Source organism: Aricia agestis, chromosome 1 (genome assembly GCF_905147365.1).
Source record: "Aricia agestis chromosome 1, ilAriAges1.1, whole genome shotgun sequence".
In the NCBI taxonomy this organism is placed as follows: domain Eukaryota; kingdom Metazoa; phylum Arthropoda; class Insecta; order Lepidoptera; family Lycaenidae; genus Aricia; species Aricia agestis.
In genome coordinates, this window is record NC_056406.1 from 8,458,002 (window position 1) to 8,477,323 (window position 19,322).

General features: G+C 34.6%; 1 protein-coding gene and 1 non-coding gene across 2 annotated transcripts in view; one reads left to right on the plus strand and one right to left on the minus strand.

Annotated features, from left to right (window-relative positions):
• LOC121729398 (facilitated trehalose transporter Tret1-like) overlaps window positions 1–19,322 on the plus strand; it is a 37,724-nt gene that overhangs the window by 16,127 nt on the left and 2,275 nt on the right. Inside the window, exon 6 of the mRNA XM_042117904.1 lies at window positions 14,082–14,270. Coding sequence (XP_041973838.1) covers window positions 14,082–14,270 — 189 coding nt within the window. The remainder of the gene's footprint in view (window positions 1–14,081; window positions 14,271–19,322) is intronic.
• Window positions 14,550–14,622, minus strand: Trnar-ucg. The gene has a single exon. It is a non-coding gene; the product is annotated as a tRNA-Arg (tRNA).

The following is a 19,322-nucleotide window of genomic DNA, read 5'->3' on the forward strand; positions in this document are numbered from 1 at the left end:
TATATATATATATATATATATATATATATATATATATTATGTGCGATAAAACTCATATAATAAAAATGACATTACGATGCGATGCGATGCAAATTCCAAGTTTTGCCTTAGTAGCATAATGCAAAGAAAAATCAATAATTATATAATTTGTCCATGTAAGTAGTTAGATAGTAATATTATATTAGATGTATATTACAAATAGGAAAGTGTATGTGTCTGATATCATCATAGTTCATACCACCTTACTAACTTAACCGCTAAACCGATCTCAAAAAATATGCATGGAAATAATATTTTCAGCTCTGGGAATGGAATTTATATTTTGGGTGAATTTCAACAAATGACCATTTTTTTATCATATCGGTGAACTTTTTTATTTATACATATTTTATATACTTTTTAGGTTGTATATGTATTCTTTAGGATACAAAATGTTCCCAAAATTTAATATCATTAACGTATCGTTTAAGACTATGGAGAAAATTCAGTTTGAATTCTGGTTTCCACCGATATGATAAACCGGTACCGATTTTTATTTAAGGCCCAGTAGTCCCTAACATAAGCAGGTCGATGTCTGTCAGTACGAATATCGACGTAAAGGACATAAAATAACATTCATATCAGCGCGCCTTGTACAGTGGCGGTTACGCGCTTTGATAATAGGAAATAGGCTTCGATCACTAATATAGTGATCGAAGGAAATAGGAGAAAAAAAACCTTTTGTTTTTAGTATTACACAAATCAAATATATCAAATCGTTTAGGTTATGTTACGACAAATGTACTACATTTTTGTTTTTACTAGAAAGTGTGTAATTTAGCCATAAAATGATTTAATTATGAAAAACAGCGTTATAACAGTCATCTTTGAGATTTTTTTCTATCGAGCAGAATTTTTTAAATTGTGTACCTTTGCGTATAGGAAATTTTCTTAATTTTAAAACGGTACTTTTTTATACTTAAATAATGACAGTTTCTTTACAAAAAACATTATTTTAAAAACTCATTTTACGTAGTTGCAACAACCACAGCGCCTTAAGAGGATACAACAGGGGCTAGAGAAATGAAAAAAAAGTACGTGTAATATCTATAGCTGTCTCCCTTACCTCAAGCCTATACCGCAGAACGCGATAGAGACAACTGCAGAAAATCCAGGAAATCAACGATTCGTTGTCCCCTGATTCCTTCTCCAAAACTTAACCGATTTAAGTACTTTTTTCATTAAAGATTAAAAAAAGGCTTGAGCTGTGTTCCTATGTTTTGCTTTTTTTGTATAATCTAGCCAAATCTGTTTTCTGGACGTTTGAACACAGCGGAAAATCTGGCCATTTTTTTGGGTTTTTGAACGTTCATATCTTATTTAATAATTAAATTATAAAAAAAAAGAAAACATAGGGACATTGTATTAGTGGCCGTAGATATTCAGGAAAAAAATTATAACTCTACTAGCATTATCCAGGGAGGAAACAGGGGACAACGTTTGTATGGAAAAAAGGGCGGTGTGGAATCCTCTTAAGTTTAGCCGCTACGAAGGCACATAGACCGTACATACATAGACTGCCGTAATCAGTAGCCTTCCTTTTGACTGTAGTCGGGTAAATAGTAAAACCAGTTCAATAAAAATTAAAGACTGAATAAATAAAATTAAAACGAAAATGATAAAAGGATAAAATATAAAAGTCCCTGGATGGATTAAAAGTAAATCTGGTTGTTTCCAGATATAGATTTTAGGCCGCGGATAATCCATTTTGATACTTTCATCGTCGACACACTGACAAAAATGCCTTAGCCAAAGTTTGCTGCACAGTAATAATTTTTATGCTCTCTTGGGACATACAGCGTACTAAATTTGCTCTGTTCAAATAGAATAACTAATTTAATTCACGTAGCATTTGGCTGTAAATGAAACGAACTACGTAACTTACTTACATATTTTGTTATATTATTCAGTGACCATTTCAAACACGTCGCGTCCTAGAGACAGCCAATGTAGTTTTGTGAATCCAAACAGTAGGTATTCGGAATCAAAAAACTTCATTGGCTTAGGGGATATTTCTTATTATACGTGTAAATTATATCTCATAGAGTACGAGCCCGCGAGAGCCAGACCTCGAGGGCTCTTACTCTTGGTCCATCTATTTACATAGTGTAAAATATAGCATAGTATAAATAATAAGTATACGTCGCACACTAAAAACAAAAGTGACGTTATACAAAAACAGTAGTTTTTCAGTATATGGCCATTAAAAAGTTTGGGTACTGTGATCAATATTTAATGCAAATAACTGAAATATAACACGGTAATTAGTTTCACCAACAGTTTGACTATCTGGCTTTTAGTTAAATTTTAAAAACATGCGAGTAATTGAGATAGTTATTTTGAAAATAATAGTTTAAAAAAATTGTCCGTATAATATATAACTTTTGATTTTTGTATTTTTTTCCGTTTTAGAATAAAAACCCAAGTTATAGCTCATCTTTATGATAAAAGTAACATAAATAAAACAAAATTATGTGATAGTAACAAGAAAAAATATTTATTTGGCAAAAATAAAGGAAGTTGCAATCAGTACAATCGAACAACAATCAATATCGAGAGTGTATGAGATATAAAACTATTAGGTATAAAACCCCATTTTTGGCGTAGCACTTATTCAAACTCTTAATAAACATAAAACTAAGAATTAAGTAGGTAACACGAATGAAATAAGTATAAAAAAAGAAAACAATAAACATCTGGTATCAAAATAAAATATTAATTCTTATGTAGACAAAAACCTACTCAATTTTTTTATGAGATCAATCATAACACTGTGACCAGGGTCCAGTTGTCGGCAGCTCTACACGGGGGTCCATGGCCCTGTAAGGAGCTTCTGTATGGGTGGAAGGCCCGAGCGCCCAAAACAAAGCGCTTTTAAAGGGTGTCCAGAAGATAATGGTGTTGCGAATGTTCCGTGGCTATCGTATCATAGCTGGTGATGCAGCACTCGCTCTTGCGGGGACCCGGCCTTGGGACATCGAGGCACAAGGGCTGGTGGAGATTTATTTCCGAGCAGCGGAGATTAAAAGGAGAGGGGAACGGGTGTCACCCGAGCTGATAGCCCGATGGCGCCGCCAGACGCGCATTATCACAATGCGCACCTGGAAAGACAGCCTGGCGTCTCCGACTTACGGACGACGAGTCGTAGAGGCGATAGACCTCACACTCCCGACCATAGTTACAACTATGTTCAGGTCGAGACAAGGCTGGGACGCAGTGGCTACCTTCAGTGAAGATGTAATCTCACAGAAGGAGGCCGCCGAACGGATCAGAGAAGCTGATGTGGCCGCAGAAACGTGATTTTTTGGCTATTTTTGCACGTAATCCATAATGGAAACAGGTAGGCACTTAAAATATTCACAAAATCTTTTATTTTATTCGTACTTTAATATTTAATAAGAAAATTAAAATAAAATAATTCAGGGGGCTCCCATACAAACAAAACACTACGAGTATTTTTTCGCTCTATTATGGTACGGAACCCTTCGTGCGCGAGCCCGGCTCGCACTTGGCTGATTATTTATAATAATATCGATGGTCATTGGTATTAAAAACGTTATTTTATTATTTACCATTTATTTAAAACTACATAGATTTTCGCTGAAACTAAAACCTGTCTACGATATAAAAGGGTGAATTTCCCAAACGGCTTTTTTTTTGTCTTCGTTAAAATTACTATTAAAAAAAGGGAATAATGTTGTAAATTATTTGTTTTACTATTCAATGGGTAGCTATAGGATTGTGGCAAAAATATAATATGCCTAGGACTATTACAAAGGTAGAAATAAATAACTTAAAGATGTATTTTTATCAAATCGGTGCTGTCCCTCTACTTTTTTTACAAACAAAAACGCTTACATACTAGAAAATATGAATAATTTAAGGGTATAACTTATATTATTTCGTAGAACATTAGTTAATCTATTATTATATACCATATTTTATTATATAATTAACGATTATAGTTACTTAGAGGCACAAATGTACTTGTCATGAGAATTTTCCTCATATCGCTGGATAAAAGTAATTTGAGCATTACTTTTCATCGACGAGTCGGACAGTCTCACCACCCCAATTTTAATTTACTCCTTAGTGTGTGCTTCCACGCAGTCAAGACAGATTTGCATCAAACCGCTGCATATTCGTGCCAACAATATAAGTATGCCATTAATATGCTCTCGGGCAATTATTTTATAATATCGGTGATTGAATTTTATAAATGTAATTAATAGTTTTAAAATTGTTGTTTGGTTCTAATGAGTGTATTAGGTGATTAAGCTTCATTATCTGTAACCAAATTTATCTTAGATATAATACATTTTTTATAATTTCCTAAAAAGTGCGTTTTTTCTCACGTCGCTGCTCTCATATCGGTGTAATCGGTGGTCGTTTTAACCACCGATATGATAATTTACACCGAAATTATAAGAAAAAACGAATCGGTGTCTTAAATCTAATCTCGGTGTTTGGAATCATGACCAACGCAAAGTTTTGTCACATCGGTGAATTGTTTTATCATATCGGTTGATCTAGTTATAGATCGTTAAGTATATAAAGAAATTACAAATGCGCATGATAGTAAAAACGAATGAATGTAAGGATGTATGGATAATTTAAAGTTTTTACTTTATTTTTCTTTTCACATCTAGTTCATTTTAATAAAGACAACGATGATAAATTTTATTATTTTTTTATTCTATATCCCTACATCAAATAACTGGATTTCCCAAACTGCTTTTTTGCGCGGCAATGCTGAAAACTATCTTATTTTTTCAATATATCGTTTTAATTTTTGATTTTAAAAATTAAAACATAACGCTTATAATTTGGGCCTATCTTTATTTTTTTTTAATAATTATTATTTTCATTTTATATAGTTGACTCTTCATAATATTATATCAATTTTACTGTGCTAACTTCTGTAGTTGAGTTTTTATGACACAGCTTAGGTCTGTCGCGGAGAATTTTTAAATTTTGGTGGGATTTACAAAACGTCCTTTCTAATAAATACCATTGATCCCTTAAGCATAAAAAATACGCCATTTGCTTCATTCAGCCACACGCTAACCTGTTTAGGAGGTGGCTGTGGGCTGGGTCGTACCAGTTTCCAGCCAGAAATGAAAGAAAACCGTTTTATCACAAAACTCCCGATTTTATGCAATTTTGGTGAACTTAAATTATCCTACTTATGGCAATAATATTATATTGTTATTTTGAATATCGGTAGAGATTTGGTTTGTTTATAGTTAAGTTAATGTGATGTAACTTTAGTGCACGTAGTTTCTTTTAATGATTATTTTTCTCGCAAATTCCAATTTTGGTGGGTAAGCGGGTGTGTAAAACATTATTTTTACAAAATACCATTGATTCTTAAAGCATAAAAATACGCCATTCACTTCATTCTGTCATAAGCTAACTCGTCTAGGTGGTGGTTGTTGTACCAGTTACCCGTAAACACCTAATCTCCAATTTTGGTGGAAACAAAAATGTCCACCAAAATTGTATAAAAATGCAAGTTGTGGAAATCCACTAAAATATTGTAAAACATTTTAAAAATATTTTAATTTTATTTTAAGTACTCTATTCTTGATCAAAATAAATACATAAATATAATATTATAAAGATAATATTATCATATCGCTGGAATAGTATGACTTGTCATTTCGGTGGTTAAGCTTATCATATCGGTGCACAGAAATAAAAATCGGTACCGGTTTATCATATCGGTGGAAACCAGAATTCAAACTGAATTTTCTCCATAGTCTTAAACGATACGTTAATGATATTAAATTTTGGGAACATTTTGTATCCTAAAGAATACATATACAACCTAAAAAGTACATAAAATATGTATAAATAAAAAAGTTCACCGATATGATAAAAAAATGGTCATTTGTTGAAATTCACCCAAAATATAAATTCCATTCCCAGAGCTGAAAATATTATTTCCATGCATATTTTTTGAGATCGGTTTAGCGGTTAAGTTAGTAAGGTGGTATGAACTATGATGATATCAGACACATACACTTTCCTATTTGTAATATACATCTAATATAATATTACTATCTAACTACTTACATGGACAAATTATATAATTATTGATTTTTCTTTGCATTATGCTACTAAGGCAAAACTTGGAATTTGCATCGCATCGCATCGTAATGTCATTTTTATTATATGAGTTTTATCGCACATAATATATATATATATATATATTATGTGCGATAAAACTCATATAATAAAAATTACATTATATATTTATTATTGATTTTTCTTTGCATTATGCTACTAAGGCAAAACTTGGAATTTGCAACATCGCACATAATATATATATATATATATTATGTGCGATAAAACTCATATAATAAAAATGACATTACGATGCGATGCGATGCAAATTCCAAGTTTTGCCTTAGTAGCATAATGCAAAGAAAAATCAATAATTATATAATTTGTCCATGTAAGTAGTTAGATAGTAATATTATATTAGATGTATATTACAAATAGGAAAGTGTATGTGTCTGATATCATCATAGTTCATACCACCTTACTAACTTAACCGCTAAACCGATCTCAAAAAATATGCATGGAAATAATATTTTCAGCTCTGGGAATGGAATTTATATTTTGGGTGAATTTCAACAAATGACCATTTTTTTATCATATCGGTGAACTTTTTTATTTATACATATTTTATATACTTTTTAGATTGTATATGTATTCTTTAGGATACAAAATGTTCCCAAAATTTAATATCATTAACGTATCGTTTAAGACTATGGAGAAAATTCAGTTTGAATTCTGGTTTCCACCGATATGATAAACCGGTACCGATTTTTATTTCTGTGCACCGATATGATAAGCTTAACCACCGAAATGACAAGTCATACTATTCCAGCGATATGATAATATTATCTTTATAATATTATATTTATGTATTTATTTTGATCAAGAATAGAGTACTTAAAATAAAATTAAAATATTTTTAAAATGTTTTACAATATTTTAGTGGATTTCCACAACTTGCATTTTTATACAATTTTGGTGGACATTTTTGTTTCCACCAAAATTGGAGATTAGGTGTTTACGGGTAACTGGTACAACAACCACCACCTAGACGAGTTAGCTTATGACAGAATGAAGTGAATGGCGTATTTTTATGCTTTAAGAATCAATGGTATTTTGTAAAAATAATGTTTTACACACCCGCTTACCCACCAAAATTGGAATTTGCGAGAAAAATAATCATTAAAAGAAACTACGTGCACTAAAGTTACATCACATTAACTTAACTATAAACAAACCAAATCTCTACCGATATTCAAAATAACAATATAATATTATTGCCATAAGTAGGATAATTTAAGTTCACCAAAATTGCATAAAATCGGGAGTTTTGTGATAAAACGGTTTTCTTTCATTTCTGGCTGGAAACTGGTACGACCCAGCCCACAGCCACCTCCTAAACAGGTTAGCGTGTGGCTGAATGAAGCAAATGGCGTATTTTTTATGCTTAAGGGATCAATGGTATTTATTAGAAAGGACGTTTTGTAAATCCCACCAAAATTTAAAAATTCTCCGCGACAGACCTAAGCTGTGTCATAAAAACTCAACTACAGAAGTTAGCACAGTAAAATTGATATAATATTATGAAGAGTCAACTATATAAAATGAAAATAATAATTATTAAAAAAAAATAAAGATAGGCCCAAATTATAAGCGTTATGTTTTAATTTTTAAAATCAAAAATTAAAACGATATATTGAAAAAATAAGATAGTTTTCAGCATTGCCGCGCAAAAAAGCAGTTTGGGAAATCCAGTTATTTGATGTAGGGATATAGAATAAAAAAATAATAAAATTTATCATCGTTGTCTTTATTAAAATGAACTAGATGTGAAAAGAAAAATAAAGTAAAAACTTTAAATTATCCATACATCCTTACATTCATTCGTTTTTACTATCATGCGCATTTGTAATTTCTTTATATACTTAACGATCTATAACTAGATCAACCGATATGATAAAACAATTCACCGATGTGACAAAACTTTGCGTTGGTCATGATTCCAAACACCGAGATTAGATTTAAGACACCGATTCGTTTTTTCTTATAATTTCGGTGTAAATTATCATATCGGTGGTTAAAACGACCACCGATTACACCGATATGAGAGCAGCGACGTGAGAAAAAACGCACTTTTTAGGAAATTATAAAAAATGTATTATATCTAAGATAAATTTGGTTACAGATAATGAAGCTTAATCACCTAATACACTCATTAGAACCAAACAACAATTTTAAAACTATTAATTACATTTATAAAATTCAATCACCGATATTATAAAATAATTGCCCGAGAGCATATTAATGGCATACTTATATTGTTGGCACGAATATGCAGCGGTTTGATGCAAATCTGTCTTGACTGCGTGGAAGCACACACTAAGGAGTAAATTAAAATTGGGGTGGTGAGACTGTCCGACTCGTCGATGAAAAGTAATGCTCAAATTACTTTTATCCAGCGATATGAGGAAAATTCTCAGGACAAGTACATTTGTGCCTCTAAGTAACTATAATCGTTAATTATATAATAAAATATGGTATATAATAATAGATTAACTAATGTTCTACGAAATAATATAAGTTATACCCTTAAATTATTCATATTTTCTAGTATGTAAGCGTTTTTGTTTGTAAAAAAAGTAGAGGGACAGCACCGATTTGATAAAAATACATCTTTAAGTTATTTATTTCTACCTTTGTAATAGTCCTAGGCATATTATATTTTTGCCACAATCCTATAGCTACCCATTGAATAGTAAAACAAATAATTTACAACATTATTCCCTTTTTTTAATAGTAATTTTAACGAAGACAAAAAAAAAGCCGTTTGGGAAATTCACCCTTTTATATCGTAGACAGGTTTTAGTTTCAGCGAAAATCTATGTAGTTTTAAATAAATGGTAAATAATAAAATAACGTTTTTAATACCAATGACCATCGATATTATTATAAATAATCAGCCAAGTGCGAGCCGGGCTCGCGCACGAAGGGTTCCGTACCATAATAGAGCGAAAAAATACTCGTAGTGTTTTGTTTGTATGGGAGCCCCCTGAATTATTTTATTTTAATTTTCTTATTAAATATTAAAGTACGAATAAAATAAAAGATTTTGTGAATATTTTAAGTGCCTACCTGTTTCCATTATGGATTACGTGCAAAAATAGCCAAAAAATCACGTTTCTGCGGCCACATCAGCTTCTCTGATCCGTTCGGCGGCCTCCTTCTGTGAGATTACATCTTCACTGAAGGTAGCCACTGCGTCCCAGCCTTGTCTCGACCTGAACATAGTTGTAACTATGGTCGGGAGTGTGAGGTCTAATCCGGTGATCGCTGTTCTACCCAGGCTGGGAATTCCAGGAGCGTATGATGTGCGGTGTCGTCGTCATGATCATACCGGGTGGTCGGTGGCACCGGGGTGTCGTCTCTCGTCTGGACGTATGGTGCAGATAATGACCAAAGCAGCCATGCCCGGTCAACATCTGCACCATCCGGTATGACGTGACGGAACCCCTCTGGTGTGTCACCCATTGTCGTATGTGAGGCCGAATCGCCTCTACGACTCGTCGTCCGTAAGTCGGAGACGCCAGGCTGTCTTTCCAGGTGCGCATTGTGATAATGCGCGTCTGGCGGCGCCATCGGGCTATCAGCTCGGGTGACACCCGTTCCCCTCTCCTTTTAATCTCCGCTGCTCGGAAATAAATCTCCACCAGCCCTTGTGCCTCGATGTCCCAAGGCCGGGTCCCCGCAAGAGCGAGTGCTGCATCACCAGCTATGATACGATAGCCACGGAACATTCGCAACACCATTATCTTCTGGACACCCTTTAAAAGCGCTTTGTTTTGGGCGCTCGGGCCTTCCACCCATACAGAAGCTCCTTACAGGGCCATGGACCCCCGTGTAGAGCTGCCGACAACTGGACCCTGGTCACAGTGTTATGATTGATCTCATAAAAAAATTGAGTAGGTTTTTGTCTACATAAGAATTAATATTTTATTTTGATACCAGATGTTTATTGTTTTCTTTTTTTATACTTATTTCATTCGTGTTACCTACTTAATTCTTAGTTTTATGTTTATTAAGAGTTTGAATAAGTGCTACGCCAAAAATGGGGTTTTATACCTAATAGTTTTATATCTCATACACTCTCGATATTGATTGTTGTTCGATTGTACTGATTGCAACTTCCTTTATTTTTGCCAAATAAATATTTTTTCTTGTTACTATCACATAATTTTGTTTTATTTATGTTACTTTTATCATAAAGATGAGCTATAACTTGGGTTTTTATTCTAAAACGGAAAAAAATACAAAAATCAAAAGTTATATATTATACGGACAATTTTTTTAAACTATTATTTTCAAAATAACTATCTCAATTACTCGCATGTTTTTAAAATTTAACTAAAAGCCAGATAGTCAAACTGTTGGTGAAACTAATTACCGTGTTATATTTCAGTTATTTGCATTAAATATTGATCACAGTACCCAAACTTTTTAATGGCCATATACTGAAAAACTACTGTTTTTGTATAACGTCACTTTTGTTTTTAGTGTGCGACGTATACTTATTATTTATACTATGCTATATTTTACACTATGTAAATAGATGGACCAAGAGTAAGAGCCCTCGAGGTCTGGCTCTCGCGGGCTCGTACTCTATGAGATATAATTTACACGTATAATAAGAAATATCCCCTAAGCCAATGAAGTTTTTTGATTCCGAATACCTACTGTTTGGATTCACAAAACTACATTGGCTGTCTCTAGGACGCGACGTGTTTGAAATGGTCACTGAATAATATAACAAAATATGTAAGTAAGTTACGTAGTTCGTTTCATTTACAGCCAAATGCTACGTGAATTAAATTAGTTATTCTATTTGAACAGAGCAAATTTAGTACGCTGTATGTCCCAAGAGAGCATAAAAATTATTACTGTGCAGCAAACTTTGGCTAAGGCATTTTTGTCAGTGTGTCGACGATGAAAGTATCAAAATGGATTATCCGCGGCCTAAAATCTATATCTGGAAACAACCAGATTTACTTTTAATCCATCCAGGGACTTTTATATTTTATCCTTTTATCATTTTCGTTTTAATTTTATTTATTCAGTCTTTAATTTTTATTGAACTGGTTTTACTATTTACCCGACTACAGTCAAAAGGAAGGCTACTGATTACGGCAGTCTATGTATGTACGGTCTATGTGCCTTCGTAGCGGCTAAACTTAAGAGGATTCCACACCGCCCTTTTTTCCATACAAACGTTGTCCCCTGTTTCCTCCCTGGATAATGCTAGTAGAGTTATAATTTTTTTCCTGAATATCTACGGCCACTAATACAATGTCCCTATGTTTTCTTTTTTTTATAATTTAATTATTAAATAAGATATGAACGTTCAAAAACCCAAAAAAATGGCCAGATTTTCCGCTGTGTTCAAACGTCCAGAAAACAGATTTGGCTAGATTATACAAAAAAAGCAAAACATAGGAACACAGCTCAAGCCTTTTTTTAATCTTTAATGAAAAAAGTACTTAAATCGGTTAAGTTTTGGAGAAGGAATCAGGGGACAACGAATCGTTGATTTCCTGGATTTTCTGCAGTTGTCTCTATCGCGTTCTGCGGTATAGGCTTGAGGTAAGGGAGACAGCTATAGATATTACACGTACTTTTTTTTCATTTCTCTAGCCCCTGTTGTATCCTCTTAAGGCGCTGTGGTTGTTGCAACTACGTAAAATGAGTTTTTAAAATAATGTTTTTTGTAAAGAAACTGTCATTATTTAAGTATAAAAAAGTACCGTTTTAAAATTAAGAAAATTTCCTATACGCAAAGGTACACAATTTAAAAAATTCTGCTCGATAGAAAAAAATCTCAAAGATGACTGTTATAACGCTGTTTTTCATAATTAAATCATTTTATGGCTAAATTACACACTTTCTAGTAAAAACAAAAATGTAGTACATTTGTCGTAACATAACCTAAACGATTTGATATATTTGATTTGTGTAATACTAAAAACAAAAGGTTTTTTTTCTCCTATTTCCTTCGATCACTATATTAGTGATCGAAGCCTATTTCCTATTATCAAAGCGCGTAACCGCCACTGTACAAGGCGCGCTGATATGAATGTTATTTTATGTCCTTTACGTCGATATTCGTACTGACAGACATCGACCTGCTTATGTTAGGGACTACTGGGCCTTAATAGCCTACGAATAATAAAAAGTAACGAAAAGTAACTCCGTCAATAAACATATCGTTCTACAATACTTGTCAAAAATGTGTACCTAAAGGAACACATTTCAATGCATTTATTTTGCTTCGCTCGCGTTAAGAAGTATTATTATATACAAACTTTCATCCCCTATTTGAACGCCTTGGGGTTGGAATTTATCAAAATCCTTTCTTAGCGGATGCCTATGTTATAACATCTACCTGCATGCCAAATTTCAGCCCGATCCGTCCAGTGGTTTGGGCTGTGCGTTGATAGATCACTATGTCAATCAGTCAGTCACCTTTGAGTTTTATATATACAGATATTTAGGTGGCCTTGCAATAATATAATAATATAGGTAATGAATAGTTTTTATTATTTGTAGTTAATGAACAAAAAAATATCAAATAATTCTTACTCTTTAATAGTGCCCTATGCAGAATTCTCCTAAACCACAACTATTTCTGTCACAATCTTCATTATTTTGAAGATTAAAGACTGCACTGGTACCGACTTCAAAATAATAAAAATTGTGCACAGAAATAGTTGTGGCTTAGGAGAATTCTGCATAAGCCATTATAATTAGAGTAAGAATTATTTGATACTTTTTTGTTCATTACCTATATTATTATATATTATTCCTAGCTCCCACGCCTCCGTGGTCTAGTGGTATAGAGCACGGCTCTTGACTCGGAGGTCGTGGGTTCGATTCCTGCGTTGGAAACATGTTATTCCCTGGAAGTCGGTTTTAATTTTTTATTATAAATAATAATTTCACTCTTTTTAGTCATTTATAAGGCTTTATGTACAGACTAATGTGTTATTCTTAGTCACTTTGGATCCAGGAATCAGAATACATTTTCATGATATGAGAACTCATTGTCTGAGATCACTTCAGAATTGCTTAAGCAACTCCAAGCATATACCACTGTCCACTCTAACTTGGCGTTAACATTAAATGGTTCGACAAATTCGGGTTTCGATCTTAAAGACGGTTAAAAGTACCAATAATAGGGCTATGATTAAATGATTCATGGTGTGATGACTGGTGGTAGTGACGATGATGAGTGATGACGAATGTAACTTGCATAGTAGCATATGCTTTGAGTTCTTAAACCAACTAGGAAACTCCAAATCCGGAGTTCTCTTAGCACCTTCGGACTCATGGTATAATATATGAATGTAAAATCTTTCTTTTTGGTAGCATAATATGCTTAGGATACTTCTCATAAAATCAAAATCATTATAATATGTTTCCATATAAATTTTGAGGAGTTCCCTCGATTACTCATGGATGTATGGTGGATTGGTGGTGATGATGATGATGATTAATGTAATTTGCTTAGTAGTATATGCTTTCAGTTCTTAAGACAACGCTGAAACCCCCAAACATGTATCTATAAAGAGTAAGGAGATCTGTTCACCACCTTCGAACCATGGTGTATCCTGGTGCAAAATCTTGCTTTTTGGTATCATATGCCTGGAATACTTCATACGAAATCAAAAAAACATATGTTTCCGTTTCAATTTTGAGGAGTTCCCTCGATTGCTCATGGATCCCATCATCAGGTCACCACTTTTTTAAATATGGTACCAAATTGGAGTAATACCCTCTACAACAAAACAAAATTTTGAAGATCGGTTCACAAACGGCGGAGTAATCGTTGAACATACATAAAAAAATCACCACCACACAATATAACCCCCTTGTTTTTGGAAGTCGGTTAAAATAGCTTCTATTTTTAAAATAATTACTTGTTTCAGTATATTCTGACGGCGGCGTTCTCCATAATGATTCTATCGATGGGCACCCTGGCAGTGTTCACCCAGTCTGACCTGACCGTGCGGTCGGAGAGATGGCTCCCTGTGGTAGCCCTGGGGGTACTGGTCTTCGGATATGGCCTGGCCTGGGCCATACCCACTGTTATATTGACTGAGATGTTTAATTTCGAGGTAAGTTTTAAAGCTTTTGATTATCTGATGTTATCAGTTGGTACAAGATTGTCAATGGTAGAAGTGGAACAATACAAAAGTGTATTTCTATTGCTATTAAAATACCGCATAATAAGTGCTACGAGTATATTACCCCAACACGTTAAATGAGTATAGATTATTCTTTATTCGATTTTACTTAATATGAAGTCCTACAAGTAAGAATTACTAAAAAATATTGTAATATATCTTTAAAAACTTCTTAATTTAAAGTGACACATACAAAATATTGTTGTCCTTCGACCGTGACAGGACTCGAACCTGCAATCTTCGGATCCGAAGTCCGACGCCTTATCCATTAGGCCACACGGTCTCACAGTTTCCGAGCGAATTATAATAGTGGTTCCTGCTTTAGAAACTATAATCTATACTAATATTATAATTCTGATGAGTTTGTTAGTTTGTTTGTTTGTTTGTTTGAACGCGCTAATCTCAGGAACTACTGGTTCGATTTGAGAAATTCTTCCAGTGTTAGATAGCCCATTTATCGAGGAAGGCTATAGGTATATTTTATCACGCTAATATTGATAAAAACGAAGAAGTAGAGGAAAATGTGGAAAAAACGGGGGGAAATTATTTGAAAGGGCGTATTTGAACGCGCGAATCTCAAGAACTACTGGTCCGATTTGAAAAATTCTTTCAGTGTTATATAGCCCATTGATCGAGGAAAGCTAAAGGCTATATTATTTTATCACGCTTAGACTAATAAGAGCAAAGAAATAGAAGAAAGTGTGGAAAAAACGGGGGGAAATGATTTGAAAGGGCTTATTTGAACGCGCTAATCTTAGGAACTACTAGTCCGATTTGAAAAATTCTTTCAGTGTTACATAGCCTATTTATTGAAAAAGGCCATAGGAGAATGCGGAAAAAACGGGGGAAATTATATGGAATTGCTTATTATCTTATGAACTACTGGAGCAATTTTTATGTTATTTGGCAAACTTGAAGAATAGACCACGTTAAGGGACATAGGCTATTTTTTGCGGAAAGTACATTTTTCTAAATTACGCAAGCGAAGCCGCGCGGAACATCTATCTACTTATATATAATAAAATTGTAGGAAAGTCAATGCTGTACATTGAATATTTTTGTACAATAAATAATACTTGGGCGTGATCTACTATACTAACGCGGACGAAGTCGCGGGCAACAGCTAGTATTATGTATTTTCATCAGGGTCAAAGTTAAGACGGGGTTAAATTTAATGTTTTTGTTCACTTGTTTTTTATTAATAAAGGAAAATGCATGATATAGAGCGACAGAGCTGTCAACTTACTTTTAAGTAAGCTTTAGAGACAATAGTGGACTGTCGGATTTTAATAAGGCCCTACTCACTAAGTAACTACAGCACATACTGAAGAAAACACCTAGTAACTTCTACTTTTACCAGAAATTCAGATTTAAACCGTTTTTATCGTTATGTAAAGCGTATAGCTAAAACAATTTTAGATGCTCCCTAGAGGTCGTAAGTCTGGGCATAAAGAATGGCGTCGGTTTCCAAACGTGGAACAGATTTATTATGAGATAAACGCGTTTCCGCGCTTTCAGGACATTTTTATGTGAGGTCAGTCGGGAGAAAATAATATTATATATATTCCTGCGTCAAGGGGAAGGAGATAAACTTAGTTTTATACTAGCTAACCCGCGCGGTTTTCATGATCATCCTCTCTTTCAACTCCTTATTTCGAATTTAAATGCAGCCTCTATCCTTCTGGTTAGGTACTCTACTTACCAAACAAAGAAGCTTCAAATTTCTTGTGTAGTTTTAAAGATTTAAACAACATAGGGACCGAAGAAAAGTTTTGTTTTAGGTTGGGTTACACCAGAGGCGTGGTTAAAGTTAAAGTTATGGTTATAGTTAAGGCTAAATTTAGCTTTAACTTTAACCTTAACTTTGACCGGAGAAATTGACAGATGACAGCTGGTCCAACAAGGTTATAAAGGAACGTGGACGGGGTCGCTGCTGGTAAAGGAGAACTGTCAAAAATGGCGTTTTTGTATGATAACAGCGTTAGTTCCTTTTTTCGCCACGTGCATTTAAAACCTTGTCGAGCTCTATGGTAATGGTTAAATATGGCGTCTTGATGGCGTCCATTTTTAACTTTAACCAAAGATTTGACATTTTGCATTGTAGTTAAAGTTTAAAGTTACAGTTATAGTTAAAGTTAAGTCCCCATCAGACACGGCGCGGCGCCGGCACCGTGTTACGGCACGACGCCGCCACCGTGACACGGTACGGCGCCGCACCGTGACACGGTGCCGTAAACGGTGCGCCGCGCGCCCCTCTTCTGGTGAAACTTCAGAACAAAAATTGTGTCCAAACTTAAACGAGGCATATGAACATACATACATACACTTTTGAAATTTGGTACATTTGTTCAGACACTGAAACTAACACAGTGGTCCCCAACCTTTTTTCATGCGGGCCACAAACATGTTTTGGTCTTAGTGTCATGTCGCGGGCTGCAACAATTTTTTTTAAGGTTTAAAAAAGAAAGTTATTAAAAATTATCGATTTAAAAGTGAAAAAAAATTCACGACTTTCACGTTGACTTTGATTTTGCCGGTCGGCGTGAATTTCAAAATGGTTTAACATCATGCGGGCCACAAATAAAGTCCCGTTGGGCCGCATGCGGCTCGCGGGCTGCGGGTTGGAGATAGCTGGACCAACATATTATACAAAAACTGGGCAGTTCTGGAAATACTACATACATACGCGTTGAATAGGTAACCTCCTTTTTTTGAAGTCAGTTAAAAAATAGCAAAAATTGGCTCGACGCGGCTTGTGATATCACGCGCCGTGAGAAGCCACCATTACCTGATAGTTTAACCAAGCCTTTCCATAGGGTCCACAGGTTTTCTGAACACATACTGTTTTTGTAAACGAGGTGCTTTCTTGATATGTAGTTCTTCAAAAGTTGATATAGTCATTCTAAAATATTAAAAAAAAAATCTCATTCCCACTTAATTTTAGAGCTGCATATTTCCTTCTGAAATGACTTCCGTCTGGGTTCATTGTATAAATATACGGATTTACCCAAAATTTCCTATTTTTCTGTTTCTTTTTCAAGCTTCGTCTTAGTAACAACAAGAGAATAATTCTTTCGCGATCCATATCCAGACAAGCACTCTCCTTCGAGCACAAATATCGCACCGTACGCGGCACCGTGACACGATACGGCGCCGTAGCCCGTACCGTGTCACGGTGGCGGCGTCGTGTCGTAACACTGTGCCGGCGCCGCGCCGTGTCTGATGGGGACGCGGCCTTAGTTTGTGCAATGGTGCAACCCAACCTTAGACTCTGTAGTGATAGGTAGCTAACAATAATATCTTGACCAATTACTGATAATATCAAAATGTTTCACAATCCTACAAGGATGTTTTGACGTCTGACAGAAATTAGAACTAACGCTGCCATCTTATACAGCATGACTGGTGAAACATATTGTATGCGCTTATTTTTGCAATATAGCCGCCACTGAGTTGAAGGGATATTTGGATATTTGGCTATTATATTAGTTGAAAAAAAAAATATTTAAAAAAATAGATCACTGAGTAAATGTAGCTCAAAGTTAAACCCAATTATTTACCCAACGCATGGACACCGCGCGCGGGAGGGGTAGCACGCGGCGCGGGGCGCATGGCGCCGCGCCGGCAGCAAAGTAATTTACTAAGTGTCCGTGATTCATTTATTTAAAGGGAAATTTGGTCAAAAATTAAGTACCTAATTTTATTACACAATTATAATGAGTGCCGAGTATTCCCCTTAAGTATTGATCATGTCTCACCAGTCACCAGTCATGCTGTATGGGGTCACTTGAAAGCTAAAAGACAGCTGTTTTACATCACTATGTACTACTGTCCAGGTTATCATAATTATACTATTCACGTGGCTCAATCTGTCGTTGTTGTCATTTTGAGTGACAATTGCTGTTGTATAGACGATGACAATTTCATTCACGTGCCAATTGAAACATCCTTGTATAGAAATGACGGTTGTCCTAGCTTCTTTGACATACCTTTGGTATATAATATTATACGACTTTGGTATATCTATAAGAGGGTATAAGAAGATGACATATCCTTTTATTAAATAGCATAGCTTTTATTAAATACCTCATACTTGAAACTAAGCCCGGCCGCAAATTGTCCGAAATTTCTGATCAGAAACAGTTGAACGTCCGCGCTGTCTCTTACATTTTGTACTGAGCCGAGTGAACTCGAACTCGCCGGAAGGATATTTCGGATAGTGTGCGGGGTGGCGGTCCGGCGAAATTTAACTGTTTCTGATCAGAACTCGGACAATGTGCGGCCGGGCTAAAAAGATATTATATTCTCAGTAATGCTGTTGAGTTTTAAAGAATTCCGTTCGGATAATGTATTTTTTCAATTACTCGTGCCAATGGAGATTAAGCCCGGCCGCACATTGTCCGAAATTTCTGATACGAAACATTTGAACGTCGGCCGGACCGCCACACCGCACACTATCCGAAATTTCCTTCCGGCGAGTTCGAGCTCACTCGGCTCAGTACAAAATGTAAGAGAGAGCGCGATCCGTCAGAAACATTTGAACTGACGTCCGATCGACGTCATGTACCTATATCTGTTGTCGCTATAACAACAAAATATACTAAAAACAAAATAAATAAAATATTTAATAAATAATAAATATATATTATTAATTATTAATCATGATAATTATAATAAGTAATAAGTAATAATTTTTATATAAGTAAGTATAATAAATAATAAGTAATAAAAAAAAATATTTTAATATTATAAAATATGTAAAAGTGAGTTTATTTCTTTGTTTGTTACGTTTTCTCGCCTTTTACTTATTTATTTCGAGAATACCCTTTAAAAACTTTTTCTTGTCCACATTTACAAAGTAATTATAAGCTGTGAATAAATATACAGCTGCAGCTGTTAGCGACTCAACATCCATTTTGAATCCGTCCGCACATTGGCGCGATCCAAAGCATACTGAACGACCTTCCTATGTGTGGATTACTC